The sequence below is a fragment of the Barbatula barbatula genome, assembly GCF_947034865.1.
Source record: "Barbatula barbatula genome assembly, chromosome: 11".
Lineage (NCBI taxonomy): Eukaryota > Metazoa > Chordata > Actinopteri > Cypriniformes > Nemacheilidae > Barbatula > Barbatula barbatula.
Genome location: NC_136774.1, coordinates 20,419,908 through 20,447,456, shown reverse-complemented (window position 1 = coordinate 20,447,456; position 27,549 = coordinate 20,419,908). Strand labels below are relative to the sequence as shown.

The following is a 27,549-nucleotide window of genomic DNA, read 5'->3' as shown; positions in this document are numbered from 1 at the left end:
AACAATTACAATATAGTTTATACAATTTTACGGATAATATTCAGCTGTTTAGTAGCCTGTCAAGAAAAGCATGTGATTCATAAAGAATAAAGATTAAATCATGATGTTTATTGTTATTATTTTAACCCTTTCATGCAATTGAACAAAAACCCATTCAAACCCATCGACTTTGGGGCGATGGAACCGGAAGTCTTAAAATGCTAACTTCATTCTGGGATTTGTCATCTATGCGGTACTTTATAAACTATATGATTACAATAATAAATATCAGTAGCAGCTTCGTCATTTCAACCTCCGTAAGTGTAGACCTATTGTTACATGGCTGGAAGTCATTATCTTGTATTTTTTCACAACTCAAGACGTCTATTTTTGCTCAGCAGAAATCAGAGCAGAAATGGCAGCGTGTGAGAATGAAGCACCACAGTTTTGACACTGAGCTCTCGGTTCCTTAAAATATCTTTGTGCATTTCTCATTATAAAATATGTGCAAAATGGCGAATCCGTTTATGAAGTGAGAACGTGGTAAGCAACACTGCGTGCATTTGTTACAATAACAAAAGGGTAACTGCATATTGAATGTTCTTTTTGCTCTCACCTTATATGAAATGAAAAATTGTTAAATATTAAAATTATATAAAGTATCATGTGCCCAAATCTACACTGACTGATAATAATTGTATATTTCTGTTTACTTATATGCGCACAGATAGAGTGAGAAGCGGCACAGCCTTCAAAGCACATTTACTTTAAATAGGTCTTCCTGTATCTCATACAGACATCATTTGGCCGTATCAATTCTTTACTGTACAATCCTTGCGCTGTGCCACATCAAATAAAGTCATCCGCACTGTGTGACAGCACTGGGCTTCGGTGCGCTCTGTCATTTCATCTTCAAATGCAGTGAAGATGAGGTGCGCCTGGTGGGAATGTTGCCATACGGCTCCATCGTGTGAATTCGCTCTCCTGCTAGCCAGTCACTCGCTCAAGTTCCAATTAGAAAAAGGCGTTCATCACACTCGAAAAGCTTGTAAAGGGCTTTATGCCAACAACAAACTGCTGGGAAAGTAAAATTGACAAATGGCATCTTATGAAGATTTGCTGAATGTTTGAAGTATTTCAGCCTCAAATTACTGTCAAGTGTATATCTATTAATTCAGCAACAGTTGCGCTTATAAATAGTCATACGGTGGGGAATTGTGGGATATTGTGTGCAATAGTGCCTGTGATTTTGTTTCATGTTGACTTAACAATTCAGACCATGTTGATAAAGGTTTTCCAATAACGGCTGAAGGAGAGATACTGTAGTAAAGCTATACTAAATATTAGAGATATTGGCCAATAATCAAACCAGTCGATAAAAGCAATTTTTCACACTATCGGCCGATAATCTAAGAAACGATATCCTGTCAATCAAAAGAAGACAGGAAAATGCAATGAATTTGTGCTCTGTATACAGTATATGTAAAGATAACTTCACCAGTTTGATGTTTAATATTAATCGTCATTATATGAATGCATAACATTCAGAAAGTTCAGAAATATCAATGTGATCTAGAATCGGTATCGGCAGATATCACTCTGAATAATCGACAAATATTGGTAAAGAAATTTAGCATCTGTGCAGCTCTACTAAATATATTCAAGTTGTGCAAACTTATGGTGTGATTTTAGAAATAGTAATGAATAAATAAAAACCAGAACTAACCTGAATGAGCCTGCCCTGTTCGGACTGAAGCGTACTGAGCTCTTGTCCGATGTTACCCTGGCCCTGTCTAAGGGCATTGTATTCCATCTTTAGTTGACTGGCGTGAGCGGACAGTTTGGCCACCTCCTCGGCCAGTTTGACCAGCAGAGAACGGTCTTGTCCCTTCACTGACTTCAGATCAGTATCGTGGTCTGTGAGAGAGTGCAGAAGAGAGGTCTGCACGCCCTCTAGACGCAGGAAGTTATTGTTGTAGTCGGGGCAGTTGGGGTCAATGAAGATGTTGATGCGAGAGCCGTCTCCTCTCTCGATAGTTACCAAGGCATTAGCCTCATCCTGATTGGTGCTGATGAGAGGGGGGCCGTCTGGGCCGTCGGGCGCTTGGTAATGATTCATCAAGAGAATGATTCCGGTTACCGTGACAGCCAGTAACACTGCGACGAAGAGCAGGATGGTGCACAGGAGATAGCTACAGCTCATCCTCTACAAAGAGATAAAAAAAGAGTAGTACATTAGTACATAGATAAACAAGATATGGCTTAAAATATACCACTCAGAGACAAAATCACAAATATGGGAATTTCTTTATCCATTTTAATCTATAATATATATTTTAAAAGGCTGATATTTCCAAGATACAAGCGACAGTTAAAGTCGCAGAATACCATATCAAAAGACATCTCGTGATAGCTCAGATTCAGAAGTAGGTTTCCCACATCTGCAACTTACACATTCCACATCTACAAATCCCTGTTGAGCATTAAAAATGTATGGAGATGGTGCTGAAAGTTCTGCAATTACGTAATAGCTGGCGACTGAGACAATTGTCAGTGCATAAATCTAGAGGTTTCATAAAGATTTTCATGAAGATGAAAGGAAAAATGTATCCGTTTGGTTGCTTGAACATGATCACCACCTCGAGCATCAAGTGATGCTGCATTCACATAATGTACGTTTCCCATCGTTCTTTGGGGCTCACCAGAATACATTACAAAGATAAAGCATATCTATCCACCTTTGTGCTTTATTAACTTCAGAAAAGTGAAAGAAAATCATTACTATATACCAAGTGTGCTTTTTATTCAGAATATGTTCAGAATATTGAATTCATTTTCAAATCAGTAAAGAAACTTTGAAGTGTATAATTACCGGATGTTCCGTAATTTTGGCTCCCCATAAAAAAATACACAGATGAGATCTCTTTAATATTTCATTTATTTTCCCAAGACATCAATGGTATCAAATCAGATGGAAACTTTTGCTTAAAGGAACAGTTCGTCCAAAACAGTTCTTGGCCACCACTGACGACCAAAGGAAAAATTCCTTTGTTCTGTTGAACAAAAAAAGAAGATATTTGAAAGAATGTAGGAAAGCAAACAATTCTGGGGCACTTTTGACTATTGTAATTTTCCATAATGTGGTAGTCAATGATGGCCAAGAACTGTTTGGTTACAGGCATACTTCAAAATATCTTTCTCTGTGTTCGTCAGAACGAAGACATTTATGCAGATTTGGAACAACTTGAGGGTGAATAAATAATTACAGAATTTATATGTTTACATGAAACACTACTGAGAACTCAATCAACTCTCCTGAGCTTCAAAAAAGCAACTACTGAACAATTCAATTCCTCTGGGTCACTTTTGTGTACAACTATGTGTTCCTCTTATTCTGCATTAAAACATACTCTTAAACACAGAGCTATCGTACATTAGATGGCGGGGCAACAGCTCATTTATGAACACTTTGTAGAGATTCTGGTGATTGCCCAGGGCTCTAGCAGTGGGCTGGAATATAAACGACAAAATGAGCAGTGTTTCCTTTGAGGATCTGGGAAGGCAAATCCCCACCGGGCAGAAGACTAGAAACTACAGACATGAGCCTTACAGCTCAATATTACGGTCTGGTTAAGTGCCCAGAGTTGACAACTCTCTCATCTCAGAGAGCGCGTGCGGGTGTTCACGTCCACATACTGCAACAAACGCAGATATAACAATAAATGAAGTGAAGAGCATTTGATGGGAAGCTGTGGGAACGGCACGCGGGGACTTGGTTATCTTTTTCTAGGTCTTTTTGCGCAGTGGGAGCTCTTTCTACGCCCGCGTCGTTCCCCCTGCTGTTTTACAAGTGCCACTTCAATATTCCACTCGACAGCGGGTTGCGCTCCCCCACGCGAGGTCTTTACGCTTTGTATATTTTCATCGACACACTTTTCCATATACGTTAAAGTGACTCCTGCGTATTCACATTGAAAATTAAATCACTCGGCCTGAAATTTTCTCCTGAGCTTCGGTCACAGGTGTCATATCAAAATCGGACTCCCCGTTAGATTATGACTCCCCTGTCTTCCCCCACGAGGGTTAGGGTTGGGACTAGGTCTGGGGCGGGCTGTAGAGATAGGAACCAATTCTAAGTGAACAAACCAATCAGGGGAGTCAAAGCCATAAGAAACAAATCCTAGAGGTGTTGGGTTAACAGTCGTGCTCAATACCGGCCTCTATGCTCACACATGCTGTAAAAACCTAAATCTAAATTTACGACGTTTGTGTTGTGACGCTCAGAGGTATAATTCTGCTGAGGTCTTATGTTGTGTTTCCATGCTTGTGTGGTCGTCTCTTTTTAACAACCATGAACAAAAAAGCAAGCGGGGATGCATAAAAAGAACCCTGCCGCATCCACCGCATTGTCATATTTATTTTAAAGATAATTAATGTGCACAAAAGCCTCATTCATCATGCAACAGCAGGCGAAAGCGCACTCCGATCAATTTGTTACAATAAAACAACAATACCCGCTGTCTGCTGGAATTAGCCGGGCTTATATCTGACCCCACCGACGAGAACACAACGCAACCACAGGCGTACGTCAACAAAGACACGGGCGAGACCCGAATTTTCCCTCCAGAGAGAAATCCTCGCCTAAACAATGAGGTAGCTGGCTTGTCTATTCTGTGAACGTGCACCCCATCAATCTTATTTCTCTTTATTGTGATAGAGCCTCTCTACGGACGTTTAGAAGAAAAATCGGGGGCTCACAAACATTTGGTTGTCGTTTTGCGCCCTGCATCTTAACTAGGCGGCGGGCCCGTTTCTAAAGCATCCACGCACACTCACTCGTCTAGCGGGCGGTGGGCATTCATGTGCCCCACGAACAGACACAGGTTGAGATTAGAAGGCCACGCTCGGCTGAGCGCAGACAATATTTTATAAGAGCTTTTATCTGTCGCCGGTGAGATGAGGCTCTCGAAGGAGCAGAGGTGAAACGGAGGAGCCTCCGAATCAAAAACAACACCGTATTCTTCCCAGGGCACTTTTAAAACCTAAGAGAGCCATAGCGGACTGACACCGATACCGGAAGTGGCGCAAGAGCTGAAGGAGGTCGAGAGCGATGACACAAAAGGAACGTCACATGACCGTGCCCGGGAATGCTTATTCGGGTAGGTGTCAGGTTCTTCTTGGCCTACAAACCAACAAATATTCATAAAAGGGAAACCCTAGCCCGCCGCCAGAAAGAAAAAGAACACAATTGTTACACAATCACGCGGCAGCGATAAAAGTCTATGAAATGTTCGCATAAAAGTATCCTGTGAATGCTAATATACTTTGTCTCTGTATATTAAATTGCTTGTGCTTTCTTCATTTGTACTGTAAGTGATGAAAGTGTCTGATTAATATTTAACAAGGTATGCAATCTTAAATCAGAGATTTCTCTTTTCTTATTCCTCTAGGACCAAATTATCTGCACTACGCCCGCCACATAATCTTTACACTTTAATTTGTCTAATTTGTCTGTATTTATTGTAGAACCACCCGAGACAAAACGGACGCTTAATTAACATAGCTACAGAACTCAACTTAAATCTCAAAAGCTATGAAACCGAGCAATTAAAAGAAAACAATTCAGTTAAGTTTTGCACATAACTGCAGTTTATATATAGTTCAATTTTGAAACACCATTTTGAAACATTCATGTTTTTCAGGAAATAAAAAAAAACGACGTTAAATTATTAAATACTGTGTTGTCAACGTTGGCAAGCACTTTTTAAATACTTTTTGTTGGTTAGATATTTGCAAAACAGGGTGACTAATATCAATGATTCATGGCAAAAGGAGGAAAATCACAAAATATGGAGATACAGTACAAGGTTTCAGAAGGATAGTTTTGTATATAGTCATCTATTTGTTCTTGAGAAACAGGACTTACTTTTTGGTACAGCGTAATTGTCCTATCCTTGAGACCTATCTATAAAGTGTAATCCCTACTCATCCCATGACTGAACCCGTACATTCTGTTCTGTTCTTATGATCTTTAACAGCCTCACTATATATTAAAAACCATGAAAACAACAATAACATGGCTTTTCATTTCGGTCGCTTGTATGCGTACGACAAGGTGTAGGCGACTTCAATAGAGATGCACGGACTTTGTCAACGTTTTGAAGTCCCTTCTAAAGACTTGTTCATTCTAAAATGCACAATTATTAAGCAGGCAAAAACCTTGAAACTACAGAGATTCAATTCAGTTTTATTTCTATGGCACAATTTTGCATTGTCGCAAAGCAGCTTTACATGCATACAAGCAAGATGTTAGTGAAAAGAGAGCAATGGTTAGAACGAAATGTTCAAAGGACGACTCGAAAAAAGTCAGACTGACTAGTCTGTTCTCCTTCTCTAATAAATCAAGTGGCGCCCAACCATGTCAATATTTTAACAGTTGTTTTTTACACATTGTTAAAAAACATTACGGGTAACAGAACACCAGCTCTGCTTTAAAGAAACACAAGACTAGTTTCACACATACCACAGAGTGTGAACGACGCAGCTGCGTTATCGCAATGACATGTGCATGTTAGCTGCGGGATCGAGGTGAGGCTCCTACAACCTGTATCACAATTAAATCTTTCCTTTATAACACCTATAAATGACACAATAAACATTAATCGACTTAAAACCTAACTGACATTCACTTCCAAAGTAAATAGTGAAACAATACTTAACAAACCCCAAAAACAACACAACAGAAAGTAGTTTAAAAACTAAAAGTATTTTGCCACATGAAAGTTTATTTCACAAAAAAACTGTGTTGATGAGTAAGTGCACAGTGCAAATTCAAAATGTTTTCTGCTGAGTTCGGTGGGTAACGCATGCCAACAATTGGCTCAGAGCAAGAAAACGTGCTTCTGGGCCACAGCACCGCAAACGCTTTGTGCAGGTGTGAACCTACCTTCCATTTAGGCCGTTGAAATATGAATGGGTGCTCAGACGCATGTGTGAAGCAGCTATTGTTTGCATTCATACCTAGATGGATAAACAGATGGAAAGGCTTTGGATATAAAGACATTTTAATGCAAGCAGATGGACAGCGTTCCCAGTCTACATCTGCTAATAGACTCGATGATGTATAACACAACATCCGTCTTAACTCCAGGGCCCTTTATCAGAGTGCGTACATCTGCACAACCTGCTGAAATACACAGGTGTCTTAAGGCGCTATCTAGCCTCGACCTAATCTTCTTATAAGAGCTTAAACCGGAAAATCCCCGCCCAGCTGTGCACATACACACTTAGTGGTTAGACATACGTAGCTGTTTACTCGTCCTGGGGGTCCTGGGATCTATTAATTAACCACCATACGAGTAGTGATGAGCGACCTTAATGTTCTAAAGGTCTCAGCAGAAAACCACATACACAGAAGAGCATCTTCACATGCAACTTGACCTAGAAACATTATATATTAAACAGATTTCTTTACATCACCAACAAATTCACTGACAACGTCCTCATCCCAAGGCCCCTTAGAGCACTTTTAGGCCCTGACAAAACGACACATGTTTTAAATGTGGTCAAGCTCGAGTTGTTTAACAAATTAGACACTTGTAAGGCAAAATGCCCGAAAGCAGCACCAGTCAGGCCGAATTAAGAGATCGTGGCGCTATTCGCTTTGAATTACACAGCAACCCGAGGCCAAAATAAAATCTCACGATAATGTTAGCGCGGAAATCCCAACAAGTAAGTCTTAGTGCTTTAAGCGGACCAGATGTAGGGGATTAATCTTAATCTGCGAAATGGCCGTACCACTCTTCTCCAGTTCATTTATCACTAAAGCTGGATGGCAGTAAAATGCGGGGACTAAAGAACCGACTCGCTACCGAATCCGGACCCACACACACACGAGCGCGTTCATACACACCGGCACATTTTGTGCTGGCTCAGAGCTTGCGAGTTCATTAGCTGGTTTGAAATGATAAATTGTTTATTGTGCGTGGGGGGGCCGTGCCCGGGGCTGTCAAAAACAGGCTGTTCCGATGCCTCCCTCCAGCTCCACCGAGGCTATTAAAACGCCATATTAAAACTGCTTTTCTGAGCCATGAGGTGATGACATCCTCAAAAGGGGCCAGTAGGAACTTGTTGTCACCGGCCCTCTGTGTATCTTTGACATATCTCATGAGCGTCCTGGTTTCATGCGCTGCAGATAATGGTGGCGCATTGTCAATGAGCGTTCGGAGGATTACAAGTAGGTCAAAGCCCCGCAACACAACACACCTGCTGTGGCTGGAGGTAAATGACATAAACATCTACTTAGTGTGTGCGAAGACAGGTAAACAACCGGTGGATATGAATTGAAATGAAGACGCCTCACAGTGCTCTCAGGTAAAGGAATAGTTTTCTGAAGAAACATTATTGCCAATCCTTGTATATGAATTTATTTAGCTAAACACAAATTTCCTTTATCAATTTTTCATTAATTTATGGTACACTTTGGGATCTATATACTGTATGTATTCACATAAAGCACAAACATCCATTAATAAAGTGGTCAAAATGCAATTTAAAGCATTACAATGGGTGTGTCTGTGATAAAAAAAAAAAAATTTTAAGATGCTTAATTCAGATATGGCGATGAAATAAAAATCTTGCTTGACTTGTTATATATTTTGTTAGGAAACACGCGGGTACCACCAGAAGATATTGAAGTGTCACCATTCAGACCACTTCGGATGTCGTAAACAACACTGGTTCAATGCTGATATAGAAGAACTTTACGACACAAACGTTTAAAAAAAATAAATGTAGCATTACATGAAGAGACAGAAACAACTAAGATCCAAAAGAACGATGGCAACACCCCCCAGAAGCTTTAAAATGACGGCTCTGAAAAACTTTAAAGGGATAGTTTACCCAAAAATTCTGTCAACGTTTCTTCGCCACCATTGACCACCATAGTAGGAAAAATGACACTGGTAGTCAAAAGTGCTCCAGAACGTATTGCTTTCATACATTCTTCTAAATATCTTCTTTTGTGTTCAACAGAACAAAGACATTTATAAAGCAGTTTTTCCTACTATGGTAGTACATATAAAATATTACTAAAATCTTGAATGTTATGTTGAATAAAACAGTTTATGGACATGATATATGTCATCTTCACATACATTTTCTGTTATTTACAACCGACTGTTGACTTGATTTAACCTCGTGTGTAAATGTGTGACCCGCTCCAGTGGCGAACAGCAGTGACAGTGGCATCTCTGCACGAATGCCTGTCAGTGCACTCCAAGGACAGGCAGGCATGTGTGCAGGCAGCGATTTGTCTTTCAGTCCTCTTCTAGGCTCCAGAGAGGAACTTCTGCAGGGATGCCATAAGTCACCATTCACACTCTATGCTCCCTAATGGCTGACACACATAAGTCAGCACAAGCTTCGCTCTGGCACACTTTATCAAAACCGCGGGGGATAACAGATCAGTCGATACACAAAGACACGCATGCACACGGATATACAGTATATGCCTACTGACAACTCTTCACAAAATGAAATGCCATGTGACAGATGCGTGTGTGCGCGACTTATGCATAAGACAACATGGTTCACAAAAACCTCACAAATAAAGATTTCTTATCATCTCAGTTGTTTCTCTGTGACTCCGATGAAGGTGTTTGCTTACATTTGTTTGGTTCATGAATCTTCGAGATCACAAGAGATCTCAACAATGTCTCAAACTGTGCAAAAGTCCAAAAGGTAATATTTTTGGATCTATTGACAGACATGCAATATATAATACATAACTATGTCTTCAAAGGTGTATTAAGACATTACATAATGAAGCATTATGTTTTTATTACCTTAGCTATTTCTAAATACACAGCGGATCCCCTTACATGGAATTCTCCATGTTGTTTCTACAGTAGCTCTAAACGGACAAACAGATGACATTTCGCAAATACGTTATCTCCTTCAGCAAAAATGTGACGGCATCTTATTTCTGTGCAGCCACCGTAATGTTTCGAAAGGGAGGGGTGGATTGAGCCGTTGGTTGCGATTCGCAACCTCACCGGTAGATGTCGCTAACGTTCATACACTGGCACAGTAAATACAGTAAATCAACCGTAACTGAGATCTCCAAAAAAGTTTGCAGAGATTTGAAAGTACAACCTCTGAGCAATAATAAACTTCTTCAGGGCAGCGCATCAGATTTCTATTTGTAAAGAGATCTCAGATGATGCCAGCCCTGAGCAAACACAACTCAAAATGTTATTTCATTGCGTGTATTTGAGCAGTAAGCACATGAGCGCATGAGAAGAATACAAGTTATCTCCCGCCGCTTTCACGCGGAGGTTCAAAGGATTATAAATTACCAGGAGAAATCCATTAAGTGACATTAAGGTTGGGAGTCTAAAATGAAGAAGATGCCGGAAGAGCTATATATAATTTGACTGGAATGCTGTGGTGAAGCTTTTGCTAATTTTAGCGTCCCTGTAAAAGACAGTGAATTTGGAGGAAAACAGAACGCTGCGTCCCACCAATTTTAAAAGCACTCATGTACCGAGGAAACTAAGAAAGAAATGGCAAATGGAAGCATTTTCTCACAAACAGCGAGTCTCAGCATGTGGCGGGTAATTGGGGTCGGCCATTTTTAGTATGTTTCAAATCTTGTTTTTCCTAAGGTAAATTTGTGTTGTGCAGACGTACTTTGCGATTTTAATCTCGTCTGAATCAAACAAGTCTGTTTTTCTTTCACACAACCTTGCTAAAAATTACAGAACAAATTACCTTCTGTTTGTTGGCTAACTCGGGGTTCCTCTGAGAAATCTAAATCCCGTCTGGATAGGATTGCCTGTGATTGCAGTATATTAATTTTCCACAACGCTTCTTCTTATTTATTTTTTAACTTCATCAAATGCTGTAACTATAACTACATTCTCACTGTGCTGCCTGCTGCACATTCATTATGAATGTTGTGAAGTTCATAGGTAAAACAACAGGGGGTGGTTCAAGTACTGCAGGCATCCAATCTGATATAAAACAAAAATTAAAAGGAAATCTGTTTACAAACAGCTCAGAACGGACATTGTGGTATCAGCATCAGGAAAAATGTAAAGTAATTATATTTAAACTCAATTTATTTATAAAAGTATTGCTTCATTTAGTTTCATGATTCAGATCATGCGACCGTCCATATCGCCTACATTCTGACAAAAGGCTCTTCCAAACAAAGAAAGCAATTCCTGTCCAAATCAATGCATAAAATCACAGATATGTCATAAGTACATTACATACTGTACGAAGTCTTTGCAGAGGGCGGTTCAATATCTGGGCTTTCACGCACACATCACGCAACGCACTTTGCTTAAAAACAAAAACCTTCAAGAATTAGTCGGTAATTTGCGTACAAAACCTCTAAATCGTGCGTTCTGAACCCTGGCATGTGCTGAGCATTTAAAGTGACACAGACTGTTAGGGCTTCACAGTGCAGAAACTAATTTGATTGTCTATAATGGATTCCATCTCGCTTGACTTGACAGCTGCCAAAACCGCCGAGAAGTTTCTCGCGTCCTCGCACGATAATTCTAGCCTCGTTTTCCTTTTTCCTGTTTCCCCGCACGTGAATCCCCGCAGTCGATGACCAGCTCTCCATAGAGGTCGAATCCATTTGCGCCTCATGCAGGGTGACATCGCACCGGCATGACCCCGGGTCACAGCTGCATTGAAAACAGCCCTTTAAAAGCCTTCAGATATCCCTGTAGGATGTTATGTCAAAACACATGCGCAGCTGAAGGTAAAGTGGACTGGGGTTAGGGGTTATTTCATAGCACTACTTGCTACAGAAAAGCCTGTGTGACAACTTGCCCCGGTATTGAATTAGCCATCTGTGATTGAATATGTCCTTACAATAAGATCATGATGGCGTTTTGGTCACACCACTGATGCAGCGGAAACAAATTTAATCAGCACCGGTCACACGGGAATAAACAAACGTTGTTTTGGGTTTGGTACCACTAGTGAGGTCACAAAAAAACAAGAACAGAAGTCGTAATTTACTGTTTACAATTTACAGGCCCGGCGGCGGTGATATTTAAATGATCAGTTCATTAAAACGGTCTATCTTCACACTGCTTGCGTTCTACTAGGTCTGAAATGCAATGCAGCAATCGTCTACAACATGTGGGTGATTTAACAGCCCCGGTTTTGTTGGATGGCAAATATTCTGTTAATGGCCACAAAAGCGTAACAGTTGCCTGGAAATGCTTCATAATTGCCTAGAAAAGCAAAATGGAAAATTATATTTCTAATGATGACAGTGAGAGAGAGAGAGAGAGAGAGAGAGAGAGAGAGAGAGACAGTCATAAAACTAAAGTCTTTCTGGGGCAAATGTGCTTTCTCAGTGGCCATTTTGCCATCTGCACGCAAGTCCAGCTCCTACTGTATGTATTTGGGGAAAACATAGAATCTTTAAAAAGTTGTCATGATTACAATCCAACATCATATCGCTGCTGCCCTTCTAAAACCTTGTTTCTTCATATTTCCTTATTTTTTTTCCATGAATTATTATTATAGTAGCCCTTTATGTTTGTCACTGGGTTTTGCAATTATCTAACCAATTAAAGTATGAGGAGGTGCTAGTCAACTTTGAAAACACAGTCTTTTTTCAAAAGCTAGTGTTTTTTCCATTTCCTTAAAAACTGTACATTGGGAAATCTGAGGTTTTAAAAAGAAATACATAAATATTACGTCACGGTTTAATGACATTTGCGGCTCAATTCATCCTAAAATCTGCTTACTTTCTTACAGGACTACTTAAAAAAGATATTAAATATATTAGCATTATTAATATTATTATAAAAGTCACAATAGTAAAGCCACTCCAAGTGGATAATGAAAAGTGATTGCAGTTGTTGAATAAATCTGTGTTCCAGGAAAATATGTTGTGATAGAGGTGAATTTATCTTTTGAAAATTTACCAATTTTATATATTTCATTTTTTAATGACTGTGTTTTACAGACAAATCCAAAATCGCCAGGCCATGCTGATGGCAGACATAAAAAACTGAAATTCACGGCATGATTATGACTCCGCAGTCAAACAGGTGCACATATGTTCATACGCTGCCTTCAAAGGCCGAACAAAATGAGCACATTTACAATATGAGCACACATAAATGACAATGTCGTATGTACCAGAGGGAAGTCTGGCTAATCTAATTTGTTATTGATCATGAAAAGTTGTAATTGTGAATTTTGAATTTTGTAATTGTGAATCGGTCTGTACACATTGAATCCACTGATGATGAAGACCAGCTATAAAGCTCGACAGAAAATATGAATCATTTAGCTAGCTTACGAGGCCATGGACTAGTGCATCAATAACATTTCACATCATCCCTTGTAACATCACAAGAATATCACAATATACAGATAAAGCAGATTACAAACCTAATGCAAACCTTTACTATTCTTAAAGCAAAAATGTCTTTGTTATGGAGTGAATCTCACCACAACTGCTGCAAACAATATCAATGTCTAGTTGTTCCTAGACATCCTTCACACAAAAAAGAAAAGTTTTATCCAGTTAGACATGTGAGATCGCCATTGCCACAGGCCTGTGCTGAATTCTGAACAGGTTTTGGTAAGCTAACAAGAAGCTAAAATAGATTGGGGAGACCTGTAAATGCCTTGTTTACTGAACCTGATTGACAGCAGTTTTAAGGAAGGCGTTATGAAACCGGAATGCCATACTACTGGAAATCTATAATGGCAGTCAGTGGGTGGTTGGCAATGGTGGATATCTTAATGAGCAATGCCGAGATATAACAGTCTGAGACACATTACACAGGACAGAATGGCCATTATGATCCTCTCAATATAGCTTAAAGCAAAAGGAGCGGTCAGCAAATGTCCACTTTCTAAATTCAGACACTATCAAACAGGACTGTACATGCATTATTGGTGTTTCTGAACTAAAGCTGGAATGTCAGTGACTTCCTACTTTAAATTGGTGAAAAAGTGTAAAACTAGTTTCTAATGAGGTGCTGTTACTAAACTGTTTGATCTGTACATATGAGTATTTGAATAGCGTTTGGCATGGTTTCACATGCCAGTAAAAATATATTTTTGGGGGGCAAAAAAAATAACACGTCGCCTGAAACTGCTTGTCTTACTTGGGCAATGTAAGACAACGCCCCAAAAACAACCCATTAAAAATCTAAGCATTGACCCACACTGACTACAGCTGAATCACCTCAGCAATTCAATTTAAGAATGAATGTTATTATTTGTTAAGCTACCAGAAACTGTTCAGTTTTTTATGTTGAAAGATGAATGGATTAATACAAAACTACAGATTGCCGTGCAGTCAAACAACATATGTCGCATCAGATACTGTATGAACCAATTTTTCCGAGAATGAAATAACTTCCCACGCATGTCGAAAGTTTTCTGACTTACAAAGTTTTCTGAACATAAAATTATATTCTGCATGAATAAAAATGGACTAAAACCTTTTTTAAATAAAGAAATAAAGCTGAAACAATTATTATATATTTGATATAAATGTAAACACTGTATTTACAGTATGTATTTGCTATGCTCAAAACATTTTGTTTATTAAAACCTCTCTATCGTAATGTTCTTATACTTGCAAATCATAGCTTAAGTACTGGGAATAGAGCCAGCAGTAAAAAGGTGCATAAAACTAATATAATTTAGCGTAACATTGCAGTTTTTTAGCATATTTAAACTAAAAGTCACTCAAAGTCCCAGACATTTTAAAACCTAAAATGTAAATGTAATGAAATACAAAAACATCCACAGTCTGTGAGGGAAAATATATGTGCATCAGAGGTTAAAAGCACACAAGGCTTTCGGGATTCACAGATTTTAGAACAGCTGAGTCCCGTTTCACACAGAGTTCATCTCCGTCTCTACATTTAAAACCGCTCGGCTTTAAAATGGCCACCACACTGGAGGAGAACAGAAATAGAGGTACTGTATCATGTCCTGAATCATTACCGTACTGCTCTCTAGCATTTAGTCCTAAAAGACTGCTGGTATATCTCATTTTAACACGGAATGATTGACAGGGAACATCATTTACCTGTCCTTGCACACTGCTGAAGTCACTCCAGGTGACAATTACATTCGCGTCCGTCTAGAAATCAACAGAAATGTGATTGATGATCTACCAATGCTGGCTGGATTTCGGACAAGTACAGTACACACAGAGATCCACTTAAATTTACAACCAGGAATATACCCATAAAGTGTTGTATAAAAATATAGATAATATACAAATTAATATTTGTTCAAATTTGTTTCTCCACTTTGGAAAACTAACACTGATTTAACGCTGGACCAGAAGAACTTCCTCATTCAGTTTTTTAACACAATACAATGTTAAAATAAAAGAAACAGATCGGTAAACCAAATTATAATGTTGAACAACACCTTTAAGATTTATTGTAGATGATTTATTTATGCAAGATTTCAATATAAAATAAACATAAATGAAACCGGAATTGCTTCTGGACCTCCTTTGAAGTGGTCAATAGCAACTGTCTACAAAGTGAAGCAAATTATTTCCCAAAGGTTTCACACAAAGTATGAAAAAATAGGAGACCAAATTCAGTTTTTCTGATTTTAGAATTTACTATTTATAGGTATGCGTTTAGGTAAAATGATCATTTTTGTTTCATTCTGTGAACTACTAACAATATTTATCCCATGTTTCAAATAAAAATATAGTTTTTACTTGCATTAATTTGCATTTTTTCAGACCTCGGACAATGAAATTTATTATCTTTAGGAAAAGTTCTGAATATTTTTATGTGAAAAACTGGATTTGTATAACAGTTTGCATAGGTCTTGTCATGCTGTTGAATGACCATGTCACACATGAGGTATCATTGAATTACATTTTTCTGCGGCTGTATGTACAGTATGTGTATGTTACAGAATTGTCAATGACCACAATTTACATTTTTACAAACAATTTTTCTTAGTTTCTGTTCAGTATAATAAAACAACACAATCTTCACAACCCAGTATGTTTCCTCCTTTTGGTTTACCATTTACCCTGATCTTAACAGCAAGTGCAGAAATCCTTGGCTGGTTTGGAATCCTACAGGTCTCAGATTAACTTCCCTGAGGCGTCCTGATAAAGACAACAGCAGCACATACGCTCCATGAAGACCTTGCAGACCGTGTGCAATATGAGCAAATGAACACATTTTATCGCCACACCAGAGGAGACGTTCTTATCGGCCTTACCAGGGTCTCTTATTACTACACAACGGAGGGACGAAAGGCCACTCAAGGATCAATTCGAACACCACCGCAAATTGCATGTTCTGCCCTTCCCATAAACTGAACAAATCTTCGGAGACCCTCGTCATGTCCAAATCCTTGATACTGCGAGATCCAATCCACCTAGATCATAATCTATCCTCCACAATTGGCCTGTTAGGAGATTCTGTCTCATAATAACACAATCCGCTACATTCACAACCAGCTGTCATTCCCCAGGCGATAAACACAAGAACAGACCGCCTTAAGCACTTGTGCGTTACATGAATGTTTTTTTCTTCTAATACATTTACCTAATAGGATTTGTGGCTACAATTGTCACACTTGCCTGCACGTAATAATACGGTGAACGTTTCAGTTTTTTTCACTATATGTGGTTCTTTATTGGATTATTCAAGAGTGTATTTAATATATGCTATTTGCGCAAACCATCTTGGATTTGTATGATTTGTCATATTATAAGATTAATTCGATACTGTGGCATTAGAAATTGCATTGCATTATCACTCGCAAAACAAAGAAGCATTATTTCAGACACAGAAAGGATAAGAACAGAATCTTGAACGGACCTGGTCAAGCAGGCATCAATGGCTAAGTTCATTGCTCTGGTGGGAGTTATTTTGCTGGAGAATTATAGCGGCACTTCGAGATGGTAATAAAATCTTTTCTAGCTCTCTCTTGCATATTCCTGCTCACAGCTCCGAGAGCTCTTTACAAACACTTTCGGGCAAATTCACAGAGACTGCAACCACTGGTTTCCATTATTATTTTAGCCCCGGATTCGCTAAAGGAATCATGCAAACTCACAAAAAATCTATACGAGCGATGTGATTCTGCTCATTGAAGCTGACTAAACATCACACACGTTCTTCTTTCCTTTCTTCAGGTAATCAATCAGAAAATAGAGAGGAAATGTCAAACGAAAGGCAAATACCAAAAGGTGCGTCTGCGTTTCTGAATGAGATAAAAGGTTGCTTTTGAGAAATGTCAACAGATGTGACCCGTAGCAAATTAGACTGTTTACTTTAACACTCCGTTGTCTTTAAAATTTCTTATTTCTGAAGGCGAGAAATAAAAGATACGCTGGGAAACGTCAGCAGCTCCAAATAACGTCCGCTTTGACACACAGCCGCGACATTAACAAATGCTTCGGGTGACAAAGTGAAAAAACGATCAATGACAGTTTGATATACACATGACATCTAGGAGACCCATTGATAGCCTATAATTATACAACTACTATTAGTGTGAATCCCTCCGCTGTGGGACTCCATATATCACAATTCATATGCCCTCAAATGGCCCCACAAACCTGTGATGGATATTCTGCGCGGATAACAGTGGAGAAGGGAAAACCATATATCTTCGGCACTTTATGGCTTTCACATCTAGCCGTGGTGCTACAACCAAGGCCAACAGTCTTTATTATGCATACAGGAGGGATTGACGATGAGTAAGGTGTGGTTGAAAGGACCAGGATGAAATTCTGATAGCCATGCTACATCATGTTTGGCCATGAAAAACGTTTGAGCATGGATCAAAAGATGCACCGTGATGCTGCTTAGCTTCACCGCCAATCCTCATTTGATCAACCAGCTTCATCATAAAGACTGTGACGGTTGCGCAACACTTTTTTTGGCTACAACAGCACCAAACCAACTAACCAGAATAAACAAAGTGGGCGCTGGGAATGGGAATTTTACCATCGTTATGAAATTGGATATTGGATATAATTCGCAATGATGATGTGTCAGGGTTTGATTCAAGTTAAACGGCCAGGATAATTGTGTTTAACTGACGTTATAAGTAATGTAACAGTTTATTTATCGCAATATAAAACACAAGATACAAGCAGTCACAATGTCGTAAAAAATACTGATATTCCAAGGGTACCGAGGCAAAACAGATGCGAAAGCGATCACCGTCCGCCCTAAATCTCAAATCCCTGAACAACAGACGTTCAGAAATTGCTGCCAGAAGAAGAGTTATGTCAGCTTTGATGCCATCGGCTCTCCGGTGTCTCGTGACTGATCGAGTTATCATGTAGGCTCCTGTGATCGACTGTATCTAGCTAATGTCCCGGTTTTATATATTTTGAATGGGATCTGACTGCGGGTATTGACAGGCACGCCATATTTATATAAAGTTATTTATACGGTTTCCGTACAAAACGGTCTGCGACACGAGTTGTTTGTATTACTTTTACACTGCTTTTGGTCCATTTGTGCAATAAATGCCTGGGACTTCACATTAATTTGCGTCGTGTGTTTTATATGGTTGAGAAGTGGTTAGGTTTAGGGTGGGATTAGGTGCTCCAAAATATTAAAACCACAAATCATTTTGTCTCGGTCTGGAGCATTTAGTAACGAGCAACGCATTTCCCTGCTCGTCGAAAAAAGACGCCAAAGGGGTACCCTGCGCCTTAAGGTGGTACGCAGAGGGGCGCTGACCAAGTGAGAGCGGGTTGTAACCAAACAACATTGGCCCCCATTGACTCCTATTGTATGGACACTAAACAACCGAGACATTTCACAAAATATTTTCTTTTTTTGTACCACGGCAGACAAAGTAATATACAGGTTTTAAATGATGAGGTGAATTAACAATGACAGATTATTTCTTGAATACCCATATACAGTTCATTTCTAAGAGCCATAGTTGGTTTCTAAAACAATTGTTCTGAAACAACCCATCACAGCCCAAACCAAAAACAAAAGGTTCTACTAAAACAGCAAATAAACAGCTAGTAGAAGATAGTGAGTAGGTCTTCGTCATAAAGGACTGAAAACACTTGGACATTATGATAGGGGAAAGTGTTTTTTAAATCATCATGGCTACACAACAGCATAGTTTGTAAGCTTGTGGACACGCTAGGCATTCAGTGTTTTATCTCGTACCCACATAATGGCTATGTTCAGTCATGCAGTTACTGCCTTCATTACAGAACAGCAGGCTTCGAGATTTGGAAGAGTGTTTAATTGGCAGCGCTGCATTTGACAAGCATCCCGAAGAAATGAATTTCAGCCCACATGTTTGGACTTTCTATGCCCATTGTGTCCAGAACAAAATTGGTAAACATCTCTCACATTGTCTCAGTTTGGCCATGTACAATTGCCTTGTGTGTGCCGGGGGAATTGGTGGACAAAACAGACAACAGCTGTGCTCCACTACAATCTTTAGAAGACACAGAATCTGGATGTCTTCCTCATTTAGACTTCATCTTTACGAAAAGCATCTCATCAATACAGAAAATTTTCAAGCTAGGGCACTCTATCGACACCGGTGGTTTAAAAATAAATTGCACCCTCTCGTTTCTTTAATATAAGTGAAAAGCAAACTGATAACACGATACGAAACATTATCAGACCGCTATCATACTGAGCCAGTGTGATGTCTGCAAGTTACGTCCAGCGCTTGTTATTCCAGCTCTACGGGATGACAAATGTCTCCTACTGCCATCGGAATCTTCAATCCCCCAGTCTTTTACAGCTAAAAGCCAACAAGTAGATCAATTACCTAGTGTGCAAAACAACTCACCATGAGCTGTTTTCTGTGTATGAACACAGCTGGTTAACCCTACATCAGGATCTAGGGTTAACAACACAATAGTATTTTAAAGGGATAGGTTTTCAAAAACCTTCTGGTATTCTATGAATAATACTCACTCTACTGTTGCTACAGTAAGACTTACATTACTTCAGTAGACTACAAATGATGATCCCTTACGAAAATTAACCAAGTTGTTTTGTGGTAAAAGTGTCGATTACTAAACTTACTCAACCCACCGTTGGGTCAAAAATGGGCAAACCCAACCAATGGGTTATAAATTAACACATGTTGGGTTGCTTTTACACATTGTTGGGTCAAATGGAACCGTATTCTGTGTTAGTTTAACCCAACAGTTGTGTTTGTTCATATTTGACCCAACGATGGTTTAAAATAACTATATTTTTAGACTTTTGATGCCACACAATAAAGTTGTGAGAGACAGTAGCCTAATGAACTTTTATGTCATTTTTGACATGACAGTCTTTGATCATATTGGATTAAAGCAACGTGAGAGTTAAACATTTTAGTTTTTGGATTAACTAACCCTTTAATCACATCAAAATAGGAGTTTTTATTTATTTGAGAGCTAACATTTGTTTAATTCTCATATGTACTTGGATTAAGCATAGACAAATCTTTGAGCCATAGGTGATCCCTTCAAGTTTCCCTTCAATGTTTGAAGGAATACGAAGCTTTCTTCTGAATCTTTCTGTCTGCAATTTAAACCAATCTAGACATCTATGCCCCTAACATCCCACCTCCCTCCTCTTTAACAAAACTGTGTGTGTGTTGAGTTTTATGCATACAATATTATGCAATGTAAACATTGTATGAGACTGCTCAAGGAATGCTAAAATATGTAAATCCTTATTTTAGTCTCACCAAACCATTAACAGTATTTTTAACCGACTCTCTCTCTGTACCGCACACAAGCAACACGCATCCCCATCATACCCAACTGGAAAGATCAAGTCCCAAAAGGTGCAGCACTGTAAATTACAAATCACGTCCATCAAAGTTTGAACGTTCCGACACAGCAGGTGAGGGGTTTTATTCATCTCACGAGGTCCCCATGAGAATATTTTATTAATAAACATCAGTCAAATGAATGGGAGACGAATTCACTTTGATTAATTAACAACACCTTAAATAACTTCTGCAGCGCAAAACAAACAAGCCCGGGCAGTTTGGAGAAACTGGCACGACGCTTCAGCTGTGCCGTGTGTTAAAATGACTCACACAAGACTAGCAAATAAAGAACTTCAATTAAAAAGGCACGCGCTTTTAAAAAGGCAAAAAAACTCAAACACAAAAGTTCTCCGTATTGTTAACGCTGCTCAAAAGCGAGGCTTGGCATATTCCTAAAAGGGCATGGTATTGTGACCAATTCACACCCCTATTGAGAGAAAGGTTAGAGGATGGACTGATAGCTGCAATAAATATATTACGGCTGCGATCCTTAAGCTATAATCAGGATGGCCATAAATGGCGTGTTTTGTGAATGTACACAACCAATAGCGATTGGAAAAAGCAGGCAACTGCAAGATATGGATTTTTCAAACAAGCACTGAAAAAAGGGTAAGCGAGAGAGAGAGAGAGAGAGAGATGAAGGAAAAATCCAACATCTTTTAGCATGCTGGGCTTCACCGTCAGAGCGTCTCCGTGGTGGTGTGCTTTCTTTCTGCAGGGAATGCATGAACTTCCAGTCATGAGTGAGATTTTCTGGCAGACATGCAACCCCTCACACACCGAGGGCTGAGCATAATTTCTTAGTTTGGTGTGAGCTGCATAGAAATCTGTTTCTTTGTGGGCAGAGGGTGTGGAGAGGTATTATTCCAACTATATCACCCTAAATGCTTAGTTCTTATCCTTATTTAATCACAAATCAATTGCAAAACATATTTAAATGATGATAAACAAGGTTCATATAGAGAACTAAGTTAAATGAGTCTTATACTTTATGTAGCACAAATGTGTCGTATACAGTTTTGTGTAAACTGTAAGGGGCTCACCAACACTTTCTGATTCAAAGCAATAAGATACAACACAAAAACCAGAGAGAACAAATAATTTTAGGACCGTAAGGTTTGACTGCATGGCACATGGGATTTATTAAAAGTGGGTGTGTTTCACTTTATTCGAGACCACCAGGACATATCCCACTGAATTATGATTTTCGTAATATTTATAGTTTTTAACCAGCCCGAGCATCATATGCATCGAACTCATCTTTCCGGCAGTGAAAAACACGACACGCACATACCTGCGATTTGTGCTGCTGTCCATCCTCGAGTTCTGAAACACTGTTCATGATTTTCCATCGATCATTTACCATTCTCCGGAATCCTGACCATCGGTGAGTTTGGTTCGCGGACAGGAGGAGAAAAGGGGATCAGTCTTGTTTAAATTCCACCATCCGATAGAGAAAAGGGGGGATCAACACAACAGTCTCCTACAGAAACTAAAACTACTTCACAGATGACAAGCTGAGATGAGAACACTACAGATCAAAGATCCACACTCATTTTACAAAATATACATACTTCTGGGGACTTGTCCCTCGCCCAAAATAAAGGAAAAAGGAGAAAAACAGTACGAGAGCAGATCCGACACTCAGATATGAGTGTGATAGTTGCAGATGACGCGCGCGCGGCGGGTGACCGGACCGTTCCGTTCTTTCGGGTACAGTATTCCTCCTAAAACATCAAACTTTCCTCGTCCAGTCTGTAAGATATTATGAGCGAGACGCGTGTTTAAGTTCCGGGGAATAAGTGCGCGCGTGTGCGCTTTGCTTTATTCCTGTGCTCTGTGAAGGCGGTTGGAGAGCTCCTGAAATCCGCTCCCTGATCCTGCGCTAACACCACGTCCACTGAAAGCGACCGGATACGCGTCGCGTCGCGCCGGCTTGAGGTGTGGAACATTGGAAGCGTCGAAGTGGCACGTCACCGTAGAACGTTAAATAACCAATCAGCTGTAAGCTCGAGGGTATGGCAAGATAGGTAAATTACGTTTTAAGCGTATATGCGCAATGGATGGAGATGATGGAAAAATGACTTCGTGTTGGCTGTTTTATGAGGAATGCACTCTTGGTTATTTAATGCTCCTCGTCGATCGGATTTAAGCCGGATCGCCTGTGCGTATTGCATTTACACTACAAAACGGACTGAAATCGGATCTAGTCTTTTGGTGCTAAAGGAATTAAGGACGCTTAACGTCATATGTTTTGGCATCGCTACATTATATGGAAGCATCAATTCTTCTTTATTCCATTTGTGCTGTGAAAACTGTGCCAAAAGGTGTTCACAACACTGAAATAATTATGCCCATCTCTCTGAGAACTGTACAAAAAAACAAGTCGTGACTTTTTTCGAAAAACAAAAGGAATTTCATTTCATATTGAATTTCCATGTAAAAAGAACTGCAAAAGCTATTGCTATTCTGCTGTCCTCCTCGCTACAGTAGATGCTGCAATAACACATATGCATTTGGCATGTTGCTTTTATGCAAATATTTTTGCAATTGCTTTAATTTAAATGTTTGTCTCAGTCCACTATATGAATCAAACCCATGATCTGCCTTTGTTAGCACAATGCTCTGCCAGCTGAGCCACAGGAACCCAACGCTCCAGAAAAGCTTCTGGTTAATGTACTGTAATCATGAATCCCGCAAATTTTAGTCACTCTAAACATTTTATCATGCGCTACGGTATGTTGCATGGAATCTGCAAGCTGTAGCAGGGTGACAGCCCCAAATGTCAGGTCTCCTGCAGAAACTGTACAATAATGAACGTCTGTTTCTCTAGTTGTGTGTGCAGTGCAGGGGAAGGGAAGAGTAACCTGCTCAACGCTGTCTGCTTGCTATGTAAAGTTGTCAAACCACAGAGTTAGCAGAGCTGGAAACATAAGCCACCGAGCATTGCCGTCTGTCAAAAAGCGTCCTTCTTCTGTATAAAGAGGCTCTGAATAAGATAAAAAAATGAAGGCACAAGTAGCAGCTTGCTGATATAGGCTACATCTCAATGACATCTCAAACAGGCTGAGAAACAGTGGCGTTTTCCTATTTTGGCTGAAGATAAATAATGAGCTACCCCCGAAATAACCAAATGAATCAGAGCTGGCGAAGGAATGAGAAGAAAGCCCCTTCTGTCTCAAGAAACGACCTAAAAATACGCACAATAAATCAAGCCGACAATCAATAGACCAAACGCTTTGTCAATAAGTTGTTTGTCTACCTGTCCATTTACCTCACATCCATCAACTCACTTTTCTGCGGTCATGGAGTTTGTGCTTCTTTGTCTCTGTCAATCTCATTTCAATTTTTTATTAGATTAAGAGATATATGTGAATCTAATTTATATATATTTATACTGTCATCTAAATTACATCCGAACTGATGATAGTTTCATTAAAAGTGTCTGTTTGTATATATATATATTGTGTTTGCAATTGTGCGTTAATGTCAGTGTTTTGCATCTGTTTAGTTCATATTGGTAATAGATGCTTACAGTAAGTCATTGCTGGTTGTGAACACAAATGAAGATATATGAAAGTTTGCTGTTTTGGGTCACCATTGACTCCCATAGTAGATTTTAGTCCTACTGTAGGAGTCAATGGTGACCCAAAACGGCTTAGTTACAAACTCTCATTAAAATATCTTCATTTGTGTTCAGCACAACAAAGAAATGTAAACATGGTTGTAACACCTGAAGGGTGAGCAAATTATGACAAAGTTTACATTTTTGGGTGAACTATTCCTTTAAATCTAAATGTTGTTTTTTACAATACAACGTTTATTTATTTAGCGCATTTAAAATCACCAAACTCAATAAAAAGTGCTGTACAGGTTATGCAGGACAAAAAAAACAGACTGTAAAATGGATAAGGTTCATCATTGCACATCAGGCTGAAAAATATTAAATGGCAAAAAAAGACATTTTAACTGTAGACTTAAAAATAGATATAGTTGAAGCAGTTCTGATATGAACTGGGAGACTATTCTGCAACGTAGGGCCAACAACAGAAAAAGCACGGTAGCCTCTGTTTTTAAGACGTGCCCTGGGAACTTGCAGTAAACCAGAGTCAGCGGATCTGAGCACTCTTGACTGAGTATATGGATGTAGTAACTCAGGTACTGTGGAGCCTGATTATTAAAAGATTTATATACGAACAGTAACATTTTTAAATCAATTCTGTATTTGACCGGCAGCCAATGCAATGAAATCAAAACAGGTGTGAAAGACTCATGTTTGCGCTTCCCACAAAGACGCTGACTAAGGAGAACCAATATTGCAGTAATCCAACCGAGATGTTACAAAAGCAAGCACAACCATTTAAAACTTCTTTAGAGACAAAATGGCTTCACCTTCATCAGAAGACGTTGATGATAAAAAAGGACTTGACCACAGAACCCATCTGCTTATCAAATATAAGATTGTTATGAAGCCAAACACCTTTCTTGTGCATGTAGTGCTGTATGGAGTAAGAGATTAAGATTTCGAAAATCAAGTTGTATTGTATTGTATATTTTTAACAAAAAAATTCAAGAATATCATTTTGTATCAGAGCCCATATTACAAATTCAAGCGTTCTGTTGCCACTCACTGTGCCTCTGCAGTCTAGACATCAGCTCTTGACAGCGTAATTGGCAATTACTTGTAATTTTGCTTTGATCCACATCTTTAACCTTCCAATACGTAGCATTTACTGCAAGGTTACTTCGCTCCGATCCGCCATAAACGAGAGGAAGCATGATTTCGAATAAATCCTAACCTTAAAGTGGACTAAAACAAAACCCTATCATATCATCAACCTTAACATATTGTAGATGTATCTGTACATTTCATCTCATGTCACTGACGTCAAGGTCTCAGTTGCATTAATATCCCTTGTTAAAACCTAATACAGGGTAAATGTGCTTTAGGACACCAAACAAATTACTGTAAATTCATATTTAATGAATGTATCTGCTTTTTTTTAGGGCCTTTGGCTATGTTATATACTGCTGGATGCTTTAGGAGCGTGGAGAAACTCTCATTTCACAGCATGAGTCACTTTGTCAAGGTAACAGTATAGGTGAGATAGGGGCAAGCTGTCACACTCCTTGCTTCTGTAAATATATTTTAGGGTAGATTTATTTTTGGAAGTTAATATCTGTATAAACACATACCTTGAAGTCTTGGCTCCAAACTTTGTTATTGTCCAGGAAGAAAAGATATTGGAACATTGTTGATCTTTTCTGACCAATGTTGTCATAGAACCTGCAATACGCGTGTAAAGCCAGACGTCATATAACGTTTCCGGGTCCAAATACTCAATATTTAATGTCTTTATCAGATGCAATAGGTTAACAACAAAAAATACTGGTATACACTGATGCCGTGCTGTAAAACTATAAAACCACAACGACCCTGACTATTAACTCCTTTACGATTCATTTTTTATAATTGATTCATTCCGTGAGCCTGGAGACTGTAGTGTACACGGTTCATAAAATTTTCACTTAAAAGTCCATTGTATGACATTTAGCGCCATCTAGCGGTGAGGCTGTGAATTGCAACCAACGGCTCACTCCACCCCTCCCTGTCGAAGCACTACGGTGGCTGACACAGGGCTAAGATGTCGTCACATTTTTGCTTCTTTGCCGACTTTGCGTAGGGACTCTGCACCACCAGGGGGCCTTTATACTTAGTATCTTTATTTATTTAATGACTTTGACATACTGTCATCCTGGATCGATGATGCATTTTTACATATGGCAATGGCTAACAGATCTATTCGTCTGTAGCGGAAAGAAAATGGCAACAACACGAAGCAAAAGAACAAGAAGGCATGGGGTTTTGTACTATTTCAAAGTCCTATTTAGTTTTGCCAAATGTAGAGAGTTACTTGTTTATCCACTGGTATAGAGTTGGTGTGAAGTTGGACGTTTAGGGATAGTCTCCAAAGTTACACAGGCTACACATTAATATACACGTTTCAAACTTCAATAGCATTTAAAGGGAATGACTTGCAGTCACAAAAGTGTCCATGTGGGTGTCAGCTGTAATGCAAACCACTGCAATCCAATGTAAGAATTATTGATGTTTTTTCGTATGCTTAGCTTTCTTGAGTAAATTTATCATGTTTTTTAATCACTCATTTGGTTAGTAAAAACACACCGCAATTGCATGTTAAGGTTTTCTTTTCACACCTAGATGGTTCCAGAGCCACGCGTTTTTACTTCTTATAGTTTACAGTTATGTTTATCTAATTTGAACTATAACAAGGGCCCCCACAAAGGTTTGCTTAGAGCCCTCATAGGTCTAGGATCGGCTCTGCCTGAAGACATAGTTATATTGCATTTCTGTCAATAGATCCTCCTTCAAATCACACACAGAACATTTTGTGAAATAGCAAAAATGTAGTAATGCACAAAAATATGGATCCACTGTTCTGGACAACAAATGTAATTTAATTATTAAATGCATACTATTTAGAATAATGTGATTACTTGTCCCTCTAAGAATGTGCCAACCTGACATTTCTGTGGAATAAAACAGTCTGACATTTCCAGAAAAAAGAACATTGTTTAGAGAGGACAATTCAACCTTTCAGTTAAAATCTACGCTAATGAGATATCAGAATGATACTGCAATTTGATAATCATTCATGAATATGTTTCATGCATTTAAATAGTTTTTCCTATTAAGTTTAAAACTCTTGAGTGAGCACAATGGTATCT

The 27,549-nt window shown here is 39.1% G+C and overlaps 1 protein-coding gene across 1 annotated transcript in view; it reads right to left on the bottom strand.

Moving 5' to 3' along the window:
* Positions 1–22,701, bottom strand: part of fibcd1a (fibrinogen C domain containing 1a) — an 81,641-nt gene extending 58,940 nt beyond the window's left edge. The window contains exons 1-3 of the mRNA XM_079468233.1: positions 22,374–22,701; positions 22,094–22,176; positions 1,706–2,185 (exon numbers count right to left, since the gene is read on the bottom strand). Coding sequence (XP_079324359.1) covers positions 1,706–2,185; positions 22,094–22,165 — 552 coding nt within the window. The 5' untranslated portion in view covers positions 22,166–22,176; positions 22,374–22,701. The remainder of the gene's footprint in view (positions 1–1,705; positions 2,186–22,093; positions 22,177–22,373) is intronic.
* Between the last annotated feature and the right edge of the window lie 4,848 nt (positions 22,702–27,549).